Here is a 25,421-nt window from a genome sequence, read left to right as displayed (position 1 = left end):
GGTGCGGATTACAGCTACAACGCAAGAAACGGTTCTGTTGAACATTTAATCCTAAGTAATTACCACTTAGAAAGAGTACAATAGCACGAATTTTATTAAAAAAATCAAAGTTTACGTGTATTTTAAGTGGGAAATCTTTCCACGCTCTAGGAATGTACTGGATGTTAATATTAAGGGCTCAAATTTTTAGATTTATCCACTCACATTAAATTATCTCTACACTCTTCTCATTATACAAAAATGCGTTACATTGTATACTCATACAATGATAATTTATTAAAGAATAATTTCGACACAATATTAAGTCGATTAATTAATTCCTTAATTAACGATAAAATTTCAATCCCAAAGACACGAGTTGTCGATTGTCGTGTATGAAAAAGTGAACACGATTACTCCTGACAGATACAATTAATCGACTTGAATTGTTTTTTATTTTATCATCTTTGTCTTCTTATCACAAAAACTCTTTTGAAAATCACTGTCTCAATCTTTTTAACAATTATTCTAACTAATTAAAGACACAAAACTGACTATTCACGAAAAATTTAGCTGCTATTTTTAATTTTACTATTGTTGATATTTATTTCCTCTTTTCCTTCAACCAACTACTGGTAGTAGCATTAGCGTAACAGTACGATTAAAAAAAGCGACATCTAAGCTAAAAATGCGAATTATTAAAAACAAAATTTTAATATAAAAAAAAATTATTCTGAAAATAAAAAATAAGAAAATCAAATTATTAATATTAAATGAAAATAAAAGAAAAATAAAATGATTGATTGGGGTGTGCACTTTAGGATTTTCCAACATTTTTGGCTTTGCTGATTATTACTCGCATGAACAGTTTTGTTCAGATTTGAATTTTAATCATATCAACTCAAAAATTTTATAAAAAGTGTGTAAAATACTTCACATTTATAGTTAAATTATATTAGCTTCTTTGATTTCAAAATTACTGATTGGTTCCTAATAAAGTTCGTCATATCATTAGATAATAATACGTAAAAGATCCAATTGAAGTTTTTGAAGAGTTGTAGAAAACTACTAAATTTTATTAAAACTGTAATCAATCATGAAGCTCAATCTTAAAAGTACGACAATTTGAAATCAACTGGTTCCCTATAAATCTATAGATCGATCTTCAAAAATTTCATTTGATCTCATTCGTGTCAATGTCGACCAAGACGACAAATTACATTCAGTATCAAACAGTGATTCAAAATCTGGCAGTACTACCTTAATCTTTTAGTTCATTAATAATGTAAATTGCGTTAAACAATTTTTTCTATTTTTTATATTACTAAAAAATAGATAGTTGGCGTTTGAAATAATTATTGTAATAAGATTCAGATTAAATATGTGGTTGGATATTTATTCAAAACTGGCTTCGCACTATATAACTTTACACTGTTTTTTACAAATTAATTGATCGGTATAATATGAATTTTGAATTGAACAACTATGATTGCAAACAATATAGTTGGTAGGTATAAGAATAAGATAGGTGTATGAACAAAGGTGTAGGATCAAATGTAGGTATACGAATAAATTAGGTGTATGAACAAAAATACGTGACCAGCTCTCTCGATTGGTAATTCTCTACTAACTCTCTCAAGAAATTTTGTTAAGTTACTTCAAGTTCGGAAAAAGGGCTTGTTTCGTTGAGAGAAAAAATCGGCTTATGATTGGTGAAAAACCTCATGATGTGGAGAAGTAGGTAGGCACTAGTGGAGGTATAGGGTAATTGCAAAGATTAGAAAAAATGGTACGGTCAAAGGTGAAACGGATGGGTGCTAAGAGGTAAGAGGCGAAGAAAGTATGAAATATTTTTAAGTTACAGTAATTCTTTTACCAGATGTCCGGAGACCTTCTATCTTTAAGTGCATTTATGGAGGGCCATAAAGCACTCGAAGAAATTTGTTATTTCAAAAACATAGGGGTTAAAGTAATAAAAAATGCGTATTAAAACGTTTCGGAAGGATGAAGCAAGAACGAAGCAAGGATAAATAAAAGATCGAGGCCTTGAAGTAACAATAACGTGCAAGAGTTTTAAAATACATATTGAACAAAAATTTAAAATATATTAAAAAACTAAAATAAAATTGCAGTCTCAAACAAATAAGTAGGGGCAAAATAATCTCAACCATTTATTTCACCGATTTGATTTGTATAGTAAGATACCCAAATAAATCATAATACATTATTTGAATATAAGTCACGAGAGTAACGTAAGAAACATGCGAGTTGACTGATACTCCTTCTTATTTACTGATTTTAGTATGGCCTTGGTATTTGATAGGATTGAAATTTCTGTATCAATTCAACGTTTCAGTAATTGTGTCATAACATTGTATCAAAGAAAAAAATATGTCTATCGGTTGACTTTGCGGGCCAGCCCTAAAACTTCCCGCTGTTTTCGAGCTCCTTGAGCTCGAAAACATTGTTGTGTAAGCATTTTTGAGCTCTTCGAGCTCGAAAATATTTTTGTATGCCATTGTTTTAGAAAAAAATCGTTTTTTTGCATTTCTTTCTCCCACGATATCTCACGAACGAATTAACCGATTTTGATGGTTGAGGCAGTAATCGACGCGTTTTATTAAGTTCTAGAGCTGAATAGATTTTGAAGTTGATCGTTCTAGTCGTTCCTGAGAAATCACTAAAAAACTAAAAAAAAAAAATTTTTTTTTTTGTAATTCGCCAATATTCTCAAGCCTACTTGATCAAATGATCTGAAATTTTCAGGAAAGTTGACGGCCAACAAGCTCTTTCGATTGCCACCTCAACCATCCAAATCGATTCATTAGTTAAAAAGTTACAAAGAGTTTACACACACACACACACACACACATACATACACTCGGACATTATTCTGAAAATAGTCAGAATAGCTTCATAGGTCCTCAAAACGTCGACATCTGATGAATTCTCGACTTTCGAAAATCGGGGTGAATACAATAACTTCCCAATTTTTCGAAAATCGTCGATTTTCTCAGCGGGAAGTTGAAAAGATATGAGTACATATACTCTAGTTAAAATTGATATGCCTACAAATTGTAAGTAAAATTGTAGAGATTTTTCTGGAAGTGAATCTGATTTAGCAAAACAAAACAGCAATAATTCTACACGAGTACCTTCGTCAAGTACCGAAACCATTTTACATCCTTAATCACGATCAACCTTTCTATCTGTTCTGAATGCCACACTCATACCATTTGTTCCCTCGTTACTCTTCCAACTCCTATGTTTACATTAGATTGGTTAAAAAAAAAAAATCTTTTTTTGTTTCTTCTTAGCCCGGAAAATAACTATCTATAACAAAAAATGCATACCACGGAGAAGCTTTAATACTTTAATTTTAGAGATATTTCAGAAATTCACATATTTCCTGAATTATGATTAGAATTGAGTAATAAAATTTTTTAATAGCTTTCAGCAATCTGTAAGAAATCTTATTTCGGAATATCAATGTTCCAAAGATCATTCAGGTCATACAAAGTTTCGTACATACTGTATATAGCATATTGTAGCATAGCGTAAAAAAAAAATTCGAAAAAAAAATCACTCGTTTTTTTGATAGCTTAAAAAATTTTTAAGATTCATGAGCAAGCTTTCAAGAGTTTTCCAACTAAAATATCGTGAGAATTTTATTATAACATACGCTGATTTATTTAATAATAAGATGAAAAAAAATCCTATAAGTTTTTGAGTCATGTCAATTTCCATTGGCCCAACATTAAGAAAATACCCATACATGACCAACAAAGCTTTTTATGCTGACTATGATTTGCCAGTTTTAACTTAATTATTTCCATCGATGTAAATAGTTTTTCTTACAGCGTAACTCAATTCATTTTAGAGATCTAAAATAACGTCAATAAACACATTGCTCAATTATACTTTTTGTATGCTTACAAGCGAGTCACCTAAATCAGCTATGTGTCAATGACAAATAAAATATGTAAAATATATTTTGATTGATGCTTAATGTTTTGGAGAATAGGAGAGCACGTGAGAGATTCAGCACTGGGTAGCTTCCAAAAGGGCTTGCAACCGCAAGGGAAATGATCTGCAGTCGGTTGAGGTTCTCGTCTATCCATAAGGGAATCGAATCAACTTGAACGCTCTATTCGTATAGACACGATGACAGTGTTTCAAGATGGCAAACTGACGAGCTATATGCACTTTGCTAGATCTGCAACAAGAGAAATGTTTGCTAGCAGCACAGTGGCAATTGCGACATTCCTGTCTGTATATGTCCAGTGAGGGTTTGCAATTTCAGATACATAAGTGACACATTGACGGTGGCTGACCGCAACTTGGCAGGCTTGACCAGATCCCAATGGAGTAGCTAGTTACCGCATGATTGGCCCTCCATTACCATATAACTGTGCATAACTATCGCAATGTATATATATATATATATATATATATTAGGGTGATTTATATTCGCAAAAGTTTTTTTCATTTAAGTGCAGAATCTCAATCTACATCAAAAAAAAAATTCTCATTAAATATGATCTCTTAATTCCAATGCTGAGTACTTACTATTTCAATTTGATTTTATCCTAATTAAAATGCATGGAGAAAAATTTGTTTTTTTTTTCAAATTTCTAATGCTGAGCGGCTTTTCATGATATTGAAAAACGAATTGTTGAATCTTGTAGGGGATTCCATGCTCTTTGAAATTGCTCTTGGACTTTTGAATGTAGCTCACGCTGGTTCACCAGTAAGAGCTATCGAACTAAATTTTTTGACGAAAATCGTGATTTTTTCATTTTCTAGAACAAAGCGCTAAGTACAGGGAAACAAAGGAAACATACATTTAAAGGAAATTTCATCCTCTATATAAAAGGTCTTTATACCTACGTTGCTCCAATCGATAGTTTATGAGTTACAGCAATTTTTATAATTGAAAATGTAAATGAATTTAAATATGATTATTTTCCATTTTTTATCCAATTTGTACATTTTCAATTATAAAAATTGCTGTAACTCATAAACTATCGGTCGCAGCAACGTAGGTCTAAGGACCTTTTTTAAAAAAGATGAAATTTCCTTTGAATATATGTATCTTTTGTTTCTCTATACTTAGCGGTTCGTCCTAAAAAATGAAAAAATCACGATTTTTGTCAAAAAATTTAGTTCGCTAGCTCTTATTGGTGAACCAGCGTGAGCTACATTCAAAAGTCCAAGAGCGATTTCTAAGAGCATAGTATCCCCTACAAGATTCAACAATTCATTTCTCAATATCATGGAAAGCGGCTCAGCATTAGAAATTTGGAAAAAAAAATTTTTTTTGCATGCATTTTAAATGGGAAAAAATCAAATTGAAATAGTAAGCACTTAGCATTGGAATTAAGAGCTCATGTTTGGTAAGAATTTTTTTTTTTTTTCGATGTAGATTGAGATTTTACTTGAGCACTTAAAAAAAAAAACTTTTGCGGAAACGAATCACCCTAATATATATTTTAGGGTGTCCCAAAAAAACAAATATTTTGTTTTTCAACGTCTTTTGGGCTCAAAAGTTACTTTATATTATAAAAAAAATCCTCAGCGATTTTCAGCCAGATATTTTTTAAATTAGGCTATCTCAAAAGGGGTTCTTTTTCCCATTCAAAATACACGCGAAAATTATTCATTTTGGTTTTTCGTTATTAATACTATGAAAAAAAATTTTTTCAAATTCCGCCTAGTAAAATTTCGTAGAAAATTGAATGCTCTACAAAAAAATGCCGATGGATTTTGTACGTCTAACAAACTGGAAAAAAGGGACGGGACTTCAAAGATCAACAAAAATTTAGGTTTCTCAGTGTTAATTTTTTTTTTTTTATTATTATTCATTTTTATTCTATCAAAAATTTTTTTTTTTTAATTTTGACAAGCACGTTCTTATAGGAAATTTAATATCATATATACGTCGAATGAATGAGAAAAAAGTTACGGGGCTTTAAATAACGAAAAGTGAAGTTTAAAAAATATTAATTTTTTTAACTTAAATGTCAACGAAAAGTGAACTTCATTTTTCGTAGACATTAAAAGATCTGTAACTTTTTTCTCATTCATTTGACGTATATACGATATCAGGTGCTTTTTGTAGGAAATTGAATTTCCTCCAAAAATAAGCTTGTCAACACCCTGGCGGATCCGTTTCCACCGTGGGTTTCAGTGTTAACTTAGTGTAATCCGAATTACACTGAAAATACACCGGAATTTCACGTGTATCACACGGTGGGTTTGTGAAAATTTCACTCTTAGTTTACCCTTGTTTCACACTAATCTACTGACACTCATTTTACATTCTATTACCATTGAGTTTCCACTGTATATTCTAGTGGTTCAAGCGCCACCGTACAAACTCGCTAAAAAATCGACGTATCAACGGAGTTTCGACGGTGTTTTTCGTTAAAAAGCGGTGTTTTGTCTGCCATGATGACAAAAGGTTCCTAATGTGTTTCCTCGGAGTTTTTACGACGTTTTGTCTGCATTTTCTAGCGTATTTTTAAAATTTTAGAATTTTGGTGTAATTAGTATGTAAAATAGTTATTTTCACGTTAAAGGAGTTCGTCCACTGAAAAAAACCGTTTAACATAGTGTAATTTAAGCGTAAAATTGAAATTTCCACTAAAACCGCCGCCGTGTAAAATAAGTGTAGTTTTGGTGTACCCTTTCTTTCATCGAAGCTCCGGTGGGAATAGCATGTAAAAATCGTGTAATACGATGTAATTTAAGCGCCCGAGTGAAAAAAATTATACATAATTTTAAATAATTATATATAATTCTACACTTATCCAAAAAATTAAAGGAACAAGAAAATTTTATAAATTTTTTAGTGATTTTTGGAAGGCTATATTTTCGTGAAAAATGATCGTATCGAAAAAGTTAAAAAAGCAAATTGAAGCTTGAAATCTCTAGTTTGAAAATCTTCCAGCAAAATAATTTTTTGAGCTACGGTTTTTGCGGAATCATAAGAAATAGCTCGAGACAAAATTTTTCTAAATTTTTTGGTTTTGGGTCTACGGGATCGAGAAAATTTTTTTCCGAAAAATCAATTACTGGCTCGTTAAGGAAATTTATTCAGCTACAATTTGCCTTTTTTGTTTCTTTGAACGAGAATTTGCTGCTGAGATATCAGCCTTATAATAAAAAAAGTAAAAAAAAACTCCGAGTAAAACGTAAAAAAATTATTGTTTTATCTCGTATTTGGAGATTTAGTTTTTTTTCTTTTCCTTACATTTACTGAATAACTAATGCAAAAATGAAAGAAAATTAATTTTTCCATTTTGGTAATGATTACACAAATTAAGGAACAAAGATTGTTCCTTAAATTGTTTTATAAAACTTTGAACAATCGGCCCGGACAAACAGTTCAATGGATCGATTTGAAAATTTCCAGGGCTTTTGGGGGTACATTAAGCTGTAAAATCACCTGGCAACATTTCCCTTTTCATCAATGTTCTTAAAACAGCGGTTGATTTACTAAAAAACCATAAAAAGTCCATTTTTTGTAGGTTTTTCAAATTAATATTAAGGATGAAAAAAGTTTTTTTTTTTTTAAATCGGAAATGAGGCTTGTGGGGTATCAATTCTAGTTCTAAAGCTGCCCTCAAAGTCACTGTGCGACCATTAGTTGCTGAGATATCGATTATCAAGGACAAAAAGATCCTTTTTTATTATAAGGCTGATATCTCAGCAGAAAATTGTCGTACAAATAAACAAAAAAGAAGCAAATTGTAGATAAATAAAATTCCTAAACGAGCCAAACAATTTTCCCGACCCCGTAGACCCAAAAACCAAAACCAAAAAATTTAGAAAAATTTTGTCTCGAGCTATTTCTAATGATTCCGCAAAAACCGTAGCTCAAAAAATTATTTTGCTGGAAGATCTTCAAACTAGAGATTTCCAGCTTCAATTTGCTTTTTTAATATTTTCGATACGATCATTTTTCACGAAAATACAGCCTTCCAAAAATCACTAAAAAATTTATAAAATTTTCTTGTTCCTTTAATTTTCTGGATAAGTGTATATTTTGCTTTCAATTGTTTGATTAAAAAATACAATTCATTTTCACTTTTAACGAAAAACTTTCTTCAAAAAAATATCTCTCATACTAAGAAATAAAAACACTTTAAGCAATTGAAATTATTTCAATTTAAGCATAAAAATATGTTGATTTGAAAAAAAAAAAAACATTTTGACATAAGATAAAATTATCAAGATAATTATTTACTTGGTGCAAGAGTATCAGATAATTGTAAAATGTATTTGTAATCAATACTAAAAGTTGTAATTATTTTATAATATAATAATTAGGGTGTGCCGGAAAACAACATTTTTTTTTCTGGGTACCACCAGAAATTGATGAAATATGTTAAAATAAAAATTCTATCAGAAGATCGGCTCTTAAATTCAAGTTTTAGAGGTAGTCCATCGCATTTTTCGATTTCGGATTTAAATAACATAGGAAAAATATTTTTTCACAGTTTAGAATTCTATCACTCACCAGGGAATTAGTGTATCGGAAAAATCAATGAATACTTGTGTTGAAAATTGAACGTTCTATAATAAAAGTCTCTTATAATTTTTCGATAAAGTTAATTTTTTGAAAGTTATTCGAGGTCAAAGTTGGATTCATAGTAAATTTTAGTATTATTTGACTTTTTCGGCGAAACTATCAGACTTATCTCAAAAAGTGATAGAGTCTTTTATGTAAATCATTTCACTTCCTACAACTTATTTTTCACAAAGTAATACAGTTCACTTGAACCAAGAAAATTAATCTTGATACAAGAGATTTTGTTTAACGATTTAGAAAATTGAAATTTTCTTGCACCTAGTAAATAATTATCTCGAATCAAAATTTTTTTTTCCTCAAGTCAACATATTTTTATGCTTGAACAAAAAAAGTTTATACTTGTTTTAAGAGTTTTTTTTTCTAAACATGAGAGATATTTTCTTAAAGAAAGATGTGTTAGTTTTTTGAAACAATATTACATTTTTTGATTTGAAGACAATAAATTTTCTCGGAATAAGTACAATTTTTTAAGCGCAAAAATTTTTATATGCTCCAACCAAAAAAAAAAATGCTTAAACTAAGAGAAAAATAACTCGGGAGTAAAGATATATATGTATATATGTATTAGAGGGAGGTCACCGGTGCTATAAGCAGCAGCGGAAGTAGTTCTATGTTCGCCACGAGATCGCGCCCACGGGTTGTTGTGTCTCTAGTAAGAGACTTATTTCAGAAGTGTTATATTCCATCGCTGGAAGCAATTTTGGCACGAGTACTCCTCTGTAATTTGACAGAGTGATGAGTACCTTTTTTGTTGGTATCATAGTATATCCTATTTTACATCGTGGCATTAGTATTTATTACCAATGCTTCCATGAATAATAATTCTCAGAAATTAAACTTGGACTTACAAAAAAAAATTATTTTTGTAAAAAGTATAGAGTTTCTACTTTATGAACAAAAATTTACAATGTATTTAATACGTTGTATAGGATGAAATTTAAGCGTACAATTTACATTTCCACTGAATCATCCATGGTGTTAAATAAGTGTAGTTATAGTGTACTCTTTCTTCTATTAAAGCTCCGGTGGGAATAGCGAGTAAGAATCGTGTAATACGATGTAATTTAAGCGTAAAATTTAAATTTCCACTAAAACAGTCGTCGTGTAAAGTCAGTGTAGTATTGGTGTACTCTTTCTTTCATCAAAGCTCCGGTGGGAATAGCAGGTAAAAATCGTGTAACCCGGAGGAGTACGGTGTAATTTAAGTGTATGTTGTGTGGAATTTTTTCACATTTACACGGTGGGATTTCAGGGGATTCAGTGGAATCGGATCCGCCAGGGCATTAAAAAAAAAAAAAAAACATTTTTTAATAGAATAAAAATGAAAAATAATTTTAAAAAATTTACCACTAAGGAAACTAAATTTTTGTTGATCTATGAAGCCCCGTAATTTTTTTCCAGTTCGTTTGACGTACATAATGCCTCAGCTCTTTTTTTGTAGAGAATTTGATTTCCTACAAAATTATATTAAGCGGAATTAAAAAAAAAATTTTTTTCATAGTCTTAATAACGAAAAACTAAAATGAAAAATTTTTGCGTGTATTTCAAATAGGAAAGGGGACCCCCCTTTGCGATAGCTTAATTCTGAAGATATCTGGCTGAAATTTGGTGAGGAATTTTTTTGTAATATAAAGTAACTTTTGAGTCCATAAGACGTTAAAAAAATATGTTATGTCTATATAACTTTTTTTTATTTTTAATAATTATTACTGAGCTCCTCTTTCTAAAAGCGCGCGAAAAATGCAGCGTCAGCTTTTCCACCTTTTTATGCGGCATTGAATAGTGGAAGTGTAACTGCAACAAGATCAACGAATAAATAATAAACTGTCGTCACCTTCCACCAATGACGATAATTACAAATTCCCCATCAATTGTTAAAACAACGTTTATAAAAAGCCTGAGCACCATGGCTCGCGGCCTTTAGTTTATTTTTGACTTCTTGGTCCGTGTAAACGGCGTCGATAGCCCGTAATCTTATTACAGAAATCTTTCGACGTGGCAATAAGTAATTGTCGCTGATATAGTATCTGGCTGATTAATTTCGTGTAGGACATTAATTTATTTATTTACAGAATTTACATCAATTAAACCCATCCTGTAACCGTGGATACGTTTGGTGAACAGATGTCACAGCGAACCTAAGCCTCCCGCAACAAACATAATCTGCTTAAGTTGTAAACAACTAGAACTTAAATTTTAATACTTAATTGTTACTATAAAAAATAGTCTTGACTGTTGAAAATTTCCCGTCGAATTGGAAAAATATCAAAATTAATTTATAATCAGTAGAAAAAAAATCGGGGCGTCGGTTGACCCTGCGGGCCAGCCCCAAAACTTCCCGCTGTTTTCGAGCTCAAGGAGCTTGAAAACATCACTGTGAATCCATTTTCGAGCTCTTCGAGGTCGAAAATACTATTACATGGAATCATTTGTTTATGAGCTTTTCAAATCTAACAAGTTTTATGCTAGAGTTTGAAAAGTTAAGAATCGAAAATCATTGATGAAGAAGCGGCTTTTAAATCTTTATTATCGATTATGTTCTCTGAAATAAATGTGTTGAGGCGGAAATCAATGTCAGTGATCAAAATCAAAACTTGAATGAGATTTGACTTAGGTCAGAGCAGTAATATGTGGAATATCCGAGAAAAACATTAAAGACTGGGTTTTTTCAATTTTTTGCTGACAATATGTTTAAAACTAAGGAACAAGTTATATGACATTATCTGATGATCGGAAGAGACTATAAAGAGAAAGAGTTGGTATGATTTCAGACACATTTTAGCACATTATATTTTGATTTATCTGTAAAAAATAACATAAAATGTTATATTTTTTACTTTTCAGCGCCGATATCTTTTGACCTAATTGACCGATTTTGGCGTTTGAGGTGGCAATCGGCGCGTTTTCTTGGATTCTAGAGCTGATCAAATTTTGAAATTGATCGGATGAGTCACTTCAAAGATAATCGAAAAAAACCGTTTTTTATCATTTCTTTCGCCAACGATATCTCTCAAACAAATTAACCGATTGAGATGGTTGAGGTGGCATTCGACTCGGCTTATAAAGTTCTAGAGCTGATTAGATTTTAAAGTCGATCGTTCAAGTCGTTTTTGAGAAATCACTGAACAACTAAAAAAAAAAATTTTTTTTTTTGTAATTCGCCAATATTGAGTTTGCTTGATGAAATGATCTGAAATTTTCAGGAAAGTTGGAGGCCAACAAGCTCTTTCCATTGCCACCTCAACCATCTAAATCGATTCATTAGTTAAAAAGTTGCAAAGAGTTTACACACACACACACACACACACACACACACACACACACACACACACACACACACACACACACACACACACACACACACACACACACACACACACACACACACACACACATACATACATACACTTGGACATCATTCTGAAAATAGTCAGAATAACTTCCTAGGACTTCAAAACGTCGACATCTGATAAAAACTCGACTTTCGAAAATCGGGGTGAAAACAATAACTTCCTAATTTTTCGAAAATCGTCGATTTTCTTAGCGGGAAGTTAAAAAATGTAGAGTGTGAAAAATCGGTAATGATAATAATTTATGTCCAGAAAAAAAATTTTCCAATGATGACAAAGTGACTAACTTGCCAAGTCTGGTCGCACCTAAGTATCATAGACGAATATTAGGGCGCCACTGGAAGATGGACTTGGCCTTCCTGAACCGGATGTTAATTGTATTTTATTTAGAAACTCAGGGTCGTTGTAAATTTTATATTTTGTGAGAGAGGAGAGGAATAGTGAATAGGCTGAAATAAATTTATTTAAAACTTTAATTTTAATTTTAATAATTTTAAGCACCTTGCTTATTATTTATTTAACCCTTTTTATAATAATTAATAATCTTATGACAAACTAATTTCGTCTCCTAGACGTTTTCCTTATGACAAACTAAATTTTATTACGTCTCCCGGACGTTTCCCACACTCTCACACACACACACGTATTTTAAGCGTCTTCCGGACGTAGCACACTCACACACACTCTAATTAAAAATCCGTCCACCGAACGTTAAACCTTTAACCTTATAAACCTTGATAAGAAACCGTCCACCGGACGTTAAACTTTATTTTCCTCAAATTCTACTTTTAAAAAACCGTCCACAGGACGTTAACCCGCACTTGCTTATTTCTAGTGTTCACCGGACATATCTTAAACTTAACTTAAATTTTTTTCCACTGGACTTACATCACAGACACAGTTTCTTTTAATTAAGATTAATTTGACTCTATTAATTAATTGCCTCTAATTTCAACATTACTCAGTAACTTTTCCCATTTAAATTTTACAATTCAAAATTCTCAATACTCAATATAAAATTTCTCATACTATAATTCACTGTATTTTAAATCAATTAATTTATTTTTTTGTTTAATGTAATTTATAAATTAATTAATTTTACCACTTATAAATTTCCACTAATTAATTTTCTCTGATTAAATTTTTCTAATTAATTTGTCCCAATTACTATTCATTTATTACTTTCAATTTCTAAATTTTTCACTGACAATTTTCACAATCAAATTTATTTCACTTTCAAAATAATCCGTTTTCTCAATGTTACTCAATAATTAATTTATCCAAACTCTAGCGTCTTTTATTTAATTTTTAGATGTTTTAATTAATTAACTTAAAATTAATTTAGTCATCACGTAATGACTAGAATTTGATTTCGGGTTGACTAGAAATTCAGCCGGTGAATTGGCGTCACGCGGATCCCGATTTTTATTGACGTTTTCGAGTAAATTGATTGAATTTCTGACTTATAGAATTAATGCGGTTGACGCAATAAATTCCAGCCTGTAATAACCTCAAGATAAATTAATTTATAAGGGCTGAAGAGCCTGGAATAAATTTATAAATTAATAATTTTCATTACCGGATTATTCACGCGACAACTTTACTTTAGTCCGGCTGTAGAGCCTTGATTCAATACTACAGAGTTCGAACACTTAATGGTGACAAAACGAGACGCGATGGAACTTTCGAGAACACGAGATTGAACGGCTGAGAGCCAGAACTATCCGTTTCTTTACGCGAAATCAACGGAAAGATATTAAGTAATATATTATAATTAATTAGCCAGATTTATGAATTAATCAGAGGCCTTAATTAATTATAATTTACCTCCAAATATAATTTCAGCAACACTTGATGGATTCAGCGGTTATTCTGCCATCGGATGCGGTTCAGTAGCTGATGTTGGTATATCCAAATTTTCCAGGTTTTTCCGTTGCCTCAATAACTTCTCGCTCCTTAATTTATTGCCTCTTTACACCAATGGATATAATTATTAAGTTATGATTGATTGACATCTTGTATTAAAATGTGTCTGATCACTCTAGTCGTTCACTAACTCTTGTCTTCACTTAGGCGTCCATCGCCTTCGGTCGTCCAACTGACTCTCTCTTGATTTTTGACACTGCACTCACTTATAACTCTTCGATTCGGGTCTCTTCCATTCACTCCCGGAAAACTCATCCCTACTAAATTAATTAGTCAAAGAGAGGGACGGATGTTCGGGTCTCACTGATTAGCGACACCCGGCGACATGTTGAATCACTCAATTTAATAAACCGAGTTATAATTAGGACCCGTTATCGACCGTGGACAAATCCAAATTTAGATCTTAATAAATAGTCATTGGAATCTATTTTACCCTGTCACACAATTTTCAAAAATCCAATAAATTCCAATAAATAAATTAATTAACTAGAACTAATCGGTAATCAAATAACATTCGGTAAACTAGAACAATAATTATAAATTCGATACTCTAGAACGTTTTTTTTAACAAAATCGTGAAACTAACGTACATGGGTCTCATTCTGATGTTAATTAGACAATAATTGTCTTAATAAGGCAACATATTTCTGATAATTATTTATAAAAATAATATTGTAGCAAATGTGAAACTGATCTTTAAAATATTTGAATAGCTAGAAAACAAATGCCTTCTTCTCTTGTTTTATAGATGCGCGACAAAAGTCAGTCAGTCTTATATTAACAACTAAACAGCAAACATTGTATCTTAATAAACTATATATGGGTCATTTCACCAAATAAAATTGTTTTTACGGGGCGACCCTCGTCGATTTGGTTCAAACTTTTTGGAGTCGTTCTATATATTAAAAAAAAATTCTCTGAAAATTTGAGCCTTTTATATGCAGCTGTTTCAAAGTTATGATTTTTTGAATTTCTTAAAAATTTGTGTTTTCAACTTTTTTATTAATTTTTTGGAAGGAAAAAATTTTTTAAAAAAAATGAGCACATAACAGTTTATTGTAGAAAAAATTCTCAGCTTTCCAATAACAATAACCATTTTTTATTTTATATTACAGAAGACCTTTTAAAATTTGATTAAAGACGAAAAAACGTTTTTTATGACTGTGCGGCGCTTGATACATCTAATTTGATTTTCTTTTTCTGAAAGCTGAGACTTTTTCCCACAAAATATGTAATTTTTACGATAAGCATATTTTTGGTTTGAACATAATCAATAATTATTTAAATGCAAGTCATTGATTTAATAGTTTTAAGAATCTGTAATAGTTCATTGTGTGGCAAGAGATGAAACAAAACGATGTCAGACGAAAGTAAAGTAGGCTGCCCGAGCCGTAGGCAAAAGCTGACAATACCTGCAATCTGAAAACGTGTTTCATTTAGTGTTACACACTATTTTTTTCATGATTACCTGCATTGAAAATTATTATTAGTGTCAGCAGCCGGTTAGAATCAAGTTAATTTAAGACCAATGGTGGAATCAACCACCCTAGTAGCAATTTTGTCAAAGCCTTGTACCAGCCTGGATCAAGATACTTTAAAAAGATTTTCGATCAAGAATTGTACAAGAATTGGTCCAGATTCTTGACCAAGATTATTGGTCAAGACTTGAGCCAGACTGTAGTCAGAATTTGGCCAGAAATCTGGAGCTGTCTATTTTGCTAAACTTTGGGACTATCCTATATAGAGGTTCTCATTCTACATTAGTTTCATTTATAATACTGTAGTCGAGAAATGAGTTCTCTGTAGAAAATAAATCTAGTTTTTTTAAAAATGCGAGCGACAGCTTATTGAATTCGTCATTAAATTTGACAAGACATTTTTTTTTACAAATGAAAATAGCAATTTTATAAGTCAAAATCAAATAGAAAAAACGAGAGACTCTGATTATTAGCAATAACTCAAAAATTAATAGAGGAAGCGTAAAATTAAAAAACGATTATTAAAGAAGAAGCAATTTTCTATTCGTCACAACTTTCGGAATTCTATTCCCATTTTTTATAATTTTAATTATTCATCTTAATCTATTCAAAAACTTCCGAAATTTTTTAAGTGCTAGAAAATTCTGAAAATCAATTTTTCTAGGCATTACTACAAACTCAATGCGTAATTTAAAAAAATAACATTTTTAAACTTGTTGACTCAACTATAAATGAGAACCACTGCAATACTATACTTTCTACATTCAAGTGGAAAGGAGGGAAAGAGGTGCGCGCTCGTCGTCTTTTGCGTTTCTCGCGCAAGTCTATGTCAAAACTCTGGGTCAAGAATCTGGTCACAGACTGGCCCAAGTCTCCAGCCAGTCTGGATAAAGATTCTTGATCAAGTGTCTTGGTCGAGAATTTTACAGTTCTTTACAAAGTGCTTCTCCAAGTATCTTGCCAAAGAATCTTGCCCAATTCCATTGCTACTAGGGCATTAGTGTACGCGTAACTTATGATTTTATGACAGAGTGATTAGCTTGCCAAGTCTGGTCGCACCTAAGTATTATATACGAATATTAAGGCGCCACTGGAAGATGGAATCGGCCTTCCAGAACCGGATGTTAATTTAATTTTTATTCGAAATCAAGGTCGTTGTTACATTTTGACTTTGTGAGAGAGGAGAGGAATAGTGAACAGGCTGAAATAAATTTATTTAAAACTTTAATTCCACTTCTTATCAATTAGGCACCTTGCTTTTATTTTTATTTTCCCTTTTATTAACAACTGATAACCTTATGACAAACTAAATGCGTCCCCTGGACGTTTAGTTATGACAAACTAATATTTTTATGACAAACTATTTTTTACTACGTCTCCCGGACGTTTTCCACACTCCCACACACACACGTATTTTTAAGCGTCTTCCGGACGTAACACACTCACACACACACTCTCGTTAAAAAACCGTCCACCGGACGTTAAACCTTATTTTCCTTGATTACTAATTTTAAAAAATCGTCCACAGGACGTTAACCCGCATTTTCTTATTTCTCGTGTCCACCGGACATATCCTAAACCTAACTTAAATTTTTGTCCACAGGACCTAAATCACAACCACAATTTTTTTTAATTAACATTAATTGGACTCTATTTAAAACTCTACTTTCAGATTGAACTTTTACTATCATCACAATCTTTTCCATCCAATATTATATTATGACTCTAAGTCCCAAACCAAATTTCAAATATAAAATTTCCACATTAACTCATTCTGATTACAATTTATCACTCCCTTAATTTCCAACTAACTCACTGATTTTACACAAATTAATTAATTAATTTGATTTTTAAATTAAGTAATTATTAATTCATTTTTCCTTATAATTTTCCACTAATAATTTGCCACTATTTTTATACATTTATTTACTTCACAATAAAATAATCCGTTTCTTTCCATTTTACTCAATAACAATTTATCACAATTCTAGCGTCCTTTTTATGACTTCATTTTATTTAGATATTTTAATTAATTAACTCAAAATTAATTTTCTAATCACGTAATGACTAGAATTTAATTTCGGTTTGACTATAAATTCGGCCGGTGAGTTGGCGTCACGCGGATCCTGATTTTTACTGACGTCATTCGAGTAAATTAATTGAATTTCTGACTGAGGAATTAATGCGGCTGACGGAATAAATTCCAGCCTGTATTAATCTTAAGATACAGTAATAAATTAATTTATAACGGCCGAAAAGCCTGGAATAAATTTATAAATTAATAATTTTATTTACCGGATTATTATCGCGACAACTTTATTTTATTCCGGCTGTAGAGCCTTGAATAAATACTACAGAGTTCGAACACTTAACGGCTACAAAGCGAGACGCGATGGAACTTTCGAGAACACGAGATTGAACAGCTGTAAAGCCTGAACTATCCGTTTCTTTACGCGAGATCAACGGGAAGATATTACGTAATATATTATAATTAATTAGCCAGATTAATAGAATTAATCAGAGGCCTTGTTAATTATAATTTACCTTTACTTTTTTCAGCAGTCCTCGAACTTATAATGATGTCCTGCTCCTGGCTGCGACCAATTTCTCGATGTTATTTTGAGTTTTTCAAGTTCCGTTGTCCGGCTTCCCTCGTCCTCTCACTTCCTCTTCCGCCAACAATTTTATAGATAATTTTTTGAGATGTAATTGATAACTTTTCAATGAACAGTGCGTATAAGTAATTTCATATATATAGTTAATTAATAGAATGGCCTCTAAGTACCAGGTAAGAATTGATAATTAACAGAATTAATCGTCTCGTTCCACGTGAAGCGGACGCAGACTTTTATATTTACTTTTATATTACTCAGTCTGATCCCTTTGGGTGTCCGACGAACTCTCTCCCGATCCAATTTTAGATATTGATGAATAGTCATGGGAATCTATTTTACCCTGTTACAATTTGCAATTTATAATTAAACAGAAACCATAAATACTATTTATTGTGTACACAAATTTTTATAAAACTTGATTACAAAGTCAAAACTGTCATTAACGCAGATGACATCAATAGTCTGAAATCACTATTGAACAAAACACAAGAATCAAAGTTCAAATTACTAATTCCTAGACTTAGTGATGCGCAATAGTAGTCTCGGTATTGAAAATTTTCGAGGCCAAGACCGAGACTTATAGTTTTGCAAGACCGGGACCAAGCCCAATACTAAAATTGGTATAACAAGACCAAGACGAATAGTTTTTAATCAATATCAAGATCAACACTTAATAAAGTATAATAATACCGAGGCGAAGTCCAAGACCTAAAATCGAGTAATGAGACTGAGACAAACATTCAAATAAAAAATATATAAGAAATGAGGAAACACAAAATAATGTATTACGCAGTGGTATTATTATTTTTAAAAATGATAAATTGATACTGTTATGAACTTCGACTGAGCGCAGAATAATAACAAAGTAAATGGAGAGGAGAATAATTTTCATTTACGCTCATACACTGCTAGCGCACACAATTACTAAAAATTTTTCGAAACACTAACACACATGATCGTAGGAGAAAACACTCTCAACTAATGCAAGAATCCGCCATTGCATCGACTTTATTCAATAACAGACTCGGAGGGGGGTTATGGCAAGTACAAAAATAAAAATGCTCGCGTTTTTCAACTTTAAGACATAGAGACTTGATCTTGAGTGGAAATATTCTCGACTAATCCGAGAATCCGCCATTGCATAGACTTTATTGAATAACAGACTCCAAGGGGGGTCGTGGCAAGGACAAAGATAGAAAAGCTCACGTTTTTCAACTTTAAGACATAGAGACTTGATCTTGGGTGGAAAAATTCTCGACTAATCTGCGAATCCGCCATTGCATAGACTTTATTGAATAACAGACTCCGAGGGGGATCGTGGCAAGGACAAAGATAGAAAAGCTCACGTTTTTCAACTTTAAGACATAGAGATTTAATCTTGGGTGGAAATATTCTCGACTAATCCGCGAATCCGCCATTGCATAGACTTTATTGAATAACAGACTCCAAAGGGGGTTGTGGCAAGTGCAAAGATAGAAATGCTCGCGTTTTTCAACTTTAAGACATAGAGACTTGACCTTGAGGAGAAATATTCTCGACTAATCCGAGAATCCACCAATGCATAGACTTTATTGACAAACAGACTCCGAGGGGTGTTGTGGCAAGTACAGAGATAGGAATGCTCGCGTTTTTCAACTTTAAGACATAAAGACTTGATCTTGGGTGGAAATATTCTCGACTAATCCGAGAATCCGCCATTGCATAGACTTTATTGAATAACAGACTCCAAGGGGGGTCGTGGCAAGGACAAAGATAGAAAAGCTCACGTTTTTCAACTTTAAGACATAGAGACTTGATCTTGGGTGGAAAAATTCTCGACTAATCTGCGAATCCGCCATTGCATAGACTTTATTGAATAACAGACTCCGAGGGGGATCGTGGCAAGGACAAAGATAGAAAAGCTCACGTTTTTCAACTTTAAGACATAGAGATTTAATCTTGGGTGGAAATATTCTCGACTAATCCGCGAATCCGCCATTGCATAGACTTTATTGAATAACAGACTCCAAAGGGGGTTGTGGCAAGTGCAAAGATAGAAATGCTCGCGTTTTTCAACTTTAAGACATAGAGACTTGACCTTGAGGAGAAATATTCTCGACTAATCCGAGAATCCACCAATGCATAGACTTTATTGACAAACAGACTCCGAGGGGTGTTGTGGCAAGTACAGAGATAGGAATGCTCGCGTTTTTCAACTTTAAGACATAAAGACTTGATCTTGGGTGGAAAAATTCTCGACTAATCTGCGAATCCGCCATTGCATAGACTTTATTGAATAACAGACTCCGAGGGGGATCGTGGCAAGGACAAAGATAGAAAAGCTCACGTTTTTCAACTTTAAGACATAGAGATTTGATCTTGGGTGGAAATATTCTCGACTAATCCGCGAATCCGCCATTGCATAGACTTTATTGAATAACAGACTCCAAAGGGGGTTGTGGCAAGTGCAAAGATAGAAATGCTCGCGTTTTTCAACTTTAAGACATAGAGACTTGACCTTGAGCAGAAATATTCTCGACTAATCCGAGAATCCACCAATGCATAGACTTTATTGACAAACAGACTCCGAGGGGTGTTGTGGCAAGTACAGAGATAGGAATGCTCGCGTTTTTCAACTTTAAGACATAAAGACTTGAACTTGGGCAGAAATATTCTCGACTAATCCGCGAATCCGCCTTCGCATAGACTTTATTGAATAACAGACTCCAAGGGGGGTTGTGGCAAGTACAAAGATAGAAAAGCTCACGTTTTTCAACTTTGAGACATAGAGACTTGACCTTGAGCAGAAATATTCTCGACTAATCCGAGAATCCACCAATGCATAGAGTTTATTGAAAAACAGACTCCGAGGGGGGTTGTGGCAAGTACAAAGATAGGAATGCTCGCGTTTTTCAACTTTAAGACATAGAGACTTGACCTTAGGAGAAAATATTCTCGACTAATCCGAGAATCCGCCATTGTATAGACTTTATTGAATAACAGACTCCGAGTATGGTCGTGGCAAGGACAAAGATAGGAAAACTCACGTTTTTCAACTTTAAGACATAGAGACTTGATCTTGGGTGGAAATATTCTCGACTAATCCGCGAATCCGCCATTGCATAGACTTTATTGAATAACAGACTCCAAGGGGGGTTGCGGCAAGTACAAAGATAGAAAAGCTCACATTTTTCAACTTTAAGACATAGAGACTTGATCTGGGGGAAAATATTCTCGACTTATCCGGAAATCCGCCATTGCATAGACTTTATTAAATAACAGACTCTAAGGGGGGTTGTGGCAAGTGCAAAGATAGAAAAGCTCGCGTTTTTCAACTTTAAGACATAGAGACTTGACCTTGAGGAGAAATATTCTCGACTAATCCGAGAATCCACCAATGCATAGACTTTATTGAAAAACAGACTCCGAGGGGTGTTGTGGCAAGTACAGAGATAGGAATGCTCGCGTTTTTCAACTTTAAGACATAGAGACTTGACCTTGGGGGAAAATATTCTCGACTAATCCGAAAATCCGCCATTGCATAGACTTTATTGAATAACAGACTCCAAGGGGGGTCGTGGCAAGTACAAAGATAGAAAAGCTCACGTTTTTCAACTTCAAGACATAGAGACTTGACCTTGAGGAGAAATATTCTCGACTAATCCGAGAATCCACTAATGCATAGACTTTATTGAAAAACAGACTCCGAGTGTGGTCGTGGCAAGGACAAAGATAGAAAAACTCACGTTTTTCAACTTTAAGACATAGAGACTTGATCTTGGGTGGAAATATTCTCGACTAATCCGCGAATCCGCCATTGCATAGACTTTATTGAATAACAGACTCCGAGTGTGGTCGTGGCAAGGACAAAGATAGAAAAACTCACGTTTTTCAACTTTAAGACATAGAGACTTGATCTTGGGTGGAAATATTCTCGACTAATCCGCGAATCCGCCATTGCATAGACTGTATTGAATAACAGACTCCAAGGGGGGTTGTGGCAAGTGCAAAGATAGAAAAGCTCGCGTTTTTCAACTTTAAGACATAGAGGAAACCTCAAGGTCTGTTATTCAATAAAGTCCATGCAATGGCGGATTCTCGGATTCGTCGAGAATATTTCTGACCAAGATCAAGTCTCTATGTCTTAAAGTTGAAAAACGCGAGCATTTCTATCTTCGACTTGCCACAACCCCCCTCGGAGTCTGTTTTCCAGTAAAGTTTATGCATTGGCGGATTTTTGGATTAGTCGAGAACATATACCACTATTTATTAGAAAAGTGTATCCTAGGCTTATATGTACAATAAGCTATTACCGAGGTATAAAATTTCGAACTCAAAAATTTTTTCTTCCCATGTTATTTAAATGGAAAATAGAAAATCGCATCAGGGAGTATTTATTATTAATATTAATGACTTAACTTCTAACAGGTTCCTTTTTTGATCCTACTGATATTTTTAAGTGTGTGTCCTTGAAAAAAAAATGAAAAAATGGTCGATTTCTTCGAATCGGTCTAATATACACACATATACATATGTGTATATCTCTTCACTTTTTTTTTGTTATTCCTTCCTAAAAGTCGATTATCGTTTGTTAAAAATAATCGTGTTTACGTCAAACTGACATATTTATCATTTGTAATTACTGCATTTATTTAATATCTCTAAACAACGTACTCTTGGCAATATACGACAGATAAAAAGGGATTAGACCAAAAATGGCAACTGATGGAGATGATATAGAGGTTGATAGTGGAGATGATACTAATACTGATAATAATAAACCCAAAAAGAAGAATGAATCCAAAAGTAAATTTACTGAATTTTTTGAAATATCTTATGTCGGTAATGATGCTATTGGTATATGTAAATTGTGTCAAAAATCGAATAACAAAAAAAAACAGTTGAAAGTGAAGCATTGTAACACGTCTGGACTCCGGAAACATCTTTGGTCTGTACATTCTAGTGAATGCAAAGATTTTTTTTCAAAAGAATCATCAGCGTTAAATACGGTAACTATCGTCAATTTATATAATTCGTCTATCAATTGACCAAATGTTGGCATTTGTACACAATTGAAAATTTTGTGTTCTCGTGTATAATAATTTAATGGTTTAATATTTTGTGTCAATTACTTGACACTATTAAGTGTAAATTTAACTAAAACTCAATGTGTTATTTGATCTCAACAAGTTTCAAACCTGTATTATTGTTTGACATTAGTATAATGTGCGAAATTAACACAAAAAATTGTGTAGACCGTTTGGGTCATCTGATTTGTTTTAAATTTAACAAACTAACTATTTAAATTTCATAGTCAACATAGAGTGCCTAAGATTTTTGTAAAATGTAGGTTTTCGTACTATTCATTTTTTGGTTTTGTTGATGCACTCGAATGTATAGGTATACATATACGTAAACATAAGTATATATTTTTTATTTTCATTATTATAGGGAACTGATCGACGTAAAAATTTTGTCTCCGCTACAGTTGATTGAATCTGTAAAAAGTACCTTCCGCTTTCACTCTTTGATGATCAAGATACGCAAGATTATTTTGAACTGATCAATCCAAATATGACATTTCGTCACTAAATAAAGCAACGATTTGATCAACTTCAGACTATTGTTCATAAAATACTTCAGAACTGTAATTCTAACATTTCATTTACCATTGACGGCTGGACGTCTATTGTGCACAGGACGTTTTATGGTATAACCGTTCATTTTATTGACGACGAATAGAATTACAAGTCCATGGTGTGTGATTCTATTCCAACTCATGGTAAACACACGGGCAAAGATATTGCTTCCATCTTTTACAAGTATCTTGTCCAATATGGGTTGGAACATAAAATCCAAGGAATTACCGTCGATAATGCATCGGCTAACACTAGATTCATGATTGAACTGCAAAAACTCCTGTCTAGTTTTGATTCAGAGAATCAATATTTTCAATGTATGGCACATATTTTTAATCTAGGGGTGCAAGACATGCTGAAGAATTTAGGCTTAACATTCAACGACGACGATGAAGACAGGACTGTTGAGTTCGAAGATCCTGACTCTGATACTGATAATGATAATGATAATGATGACACAGTTCAGGCTGCTGATACTATGACAGATGATGGGAATTCTAGTCTGATTGAAGATTCATCAAATACTCTGATGAAGCTTCGGTCGATTATTAGTAAAATAAGAAGGAGCAAAATTGTATACAAAAAATTCAATTCTGCCTGTGAAACTGCTGGTGTTCCAACTAGGATGCGCCCAACGCTAGACTGTCCAACTAGATGGAATTCCACCTATGACATGATCGGAACCGCTTCGAAACTGAAAGGTGGAATCACAATGTTGTGCAGTATAACACCGGAATTAAGTCAATACAAAATTCGCACTCGCGAAAGGTTCATTATGGAAAAATTGTATAAATTTCTAATAAATTTCGAAAATTTATCAGAAAAACTGGTAGGCGATAAATATACAACATTTTCGTTAGTTATTGTCTCATTTAATCTCCTACTGGACAAAATCGAAATGATATCTAAACAGCTTGATGACAAAATTGATCGGGATAATGCAGATGAGCAACTGGTATTAGGATTCGAAGCCGCAAAAAACAAAATGTTAAAGCACTATACCAGAACCAACTGGATCTATTGCTCTGCTTTGATTTTAGATCCCAGGCATAAGCTGAAGACTTTCAACTTGACACCTTGGGGCCGTAAAATAAAAGAAGAGAGTTTTCTTAAGTTTAAAGAGATATATAAAAAATACGAAACTCAAAACCTTCCTCCCAGGCAAGAGGTTGAAGAAGTTAAAAGTGCTGAAGATAATGAAGATACAATAGATTAAAACATATTATATTCAGCTCCTACAACATCAGCAGGGTTACAAGGTTCCAAAAAAAAATTGGATCAATATTTAAACGAACCAAGAGCAACTGCAAGTGAAGATATCTTGCAGTGGTCGAAGAACAATCAGTCACGATACCCAACGATATCAAGAATGGCTCGAGATATATTATCAATATCCGCAACGTCTGTACCGTAAGAAAGGCTATTTTCAAAAGCTTCCTTAGTAATTCGAAAACATCGGAATCGACTGAGTTACGAAGCTGCTCAGTGAATTTTATGCATAAACTCATGGGCAGCGCAATTGTAATATGCTAAATTGTATCTGTATAGTTGTTTAATAATGTTCGTTGATTAAATACGATTTATATCAACAATTGATAAATAATGCGTACAATATTTGAATTACAGCAGTAAAAGTTTTAATTACCAACACGGACCACCAGAATACCTAGAATTCTATTTTTTGCAAGCCTGAGATTATTTTTCACAAGGGGAAGCAGAGTTCTGTCATTCTTATACTCTTATGATAGTAGGAGCACTTGGTACTCCAAGCTAGACCATCAGAAATCCTCGAGTTTTAATTTGCACGAGCCTGAGATTATTTTCCACGGGGAGAAGCAGAGTTCTGTCTATCTTTTGCT

General features: G+C 32.9%; 1 protein-coding gene across 1 annotated transcript; it reads left to right on the top strand.

The window, feature by feature from the left end:
• The first annotated feature begins 23,677 nt into the window (after positions 1-23,677).
• LOC130674183 (uncharacterized) lies at positions 23,678-24,778 on the top strand. Its single transcript, XM_057479453.1, has one exon. The coding sequence runs from the start codon at positions 23,678-23,680 to the stop codon at positions 24,776-24,778; it is 1,101 nt and encodes a 366-aa protein (XP_057335436.1).
• The last annotated feature ends 643 nt before the right edge of the window (positions 24,779-25,421 follow it).

The sequence above is a fragment of the Microplitis mediator genome, chromosome 9 (genome assembly GCF_029852145.1).
Source record: "Microplitis mediator isolate UGA2020A chromosome 9, iyMicMedi2.1, whole genome shotgun sequence".
NCBI classification, from domain to species: Eukaryota; Metazoa; Arthropoda; class Insecta; order Hymenoptera; family Braconidae; genus Microplitis; species Microplitis mediator.
This window is presented reverse-complemented; position numbering and strand designations above follow the sequence as displayed.

Excerpts from the sequence above, each read along its gene's own strand:
- LOC130674183 (XM_057479453.1), top strand. The coding sequence starts at position 23,678 with ATGGTGTGTGATTCTATTCCAACTCATGGTAAACACACGGGCAAAGAT.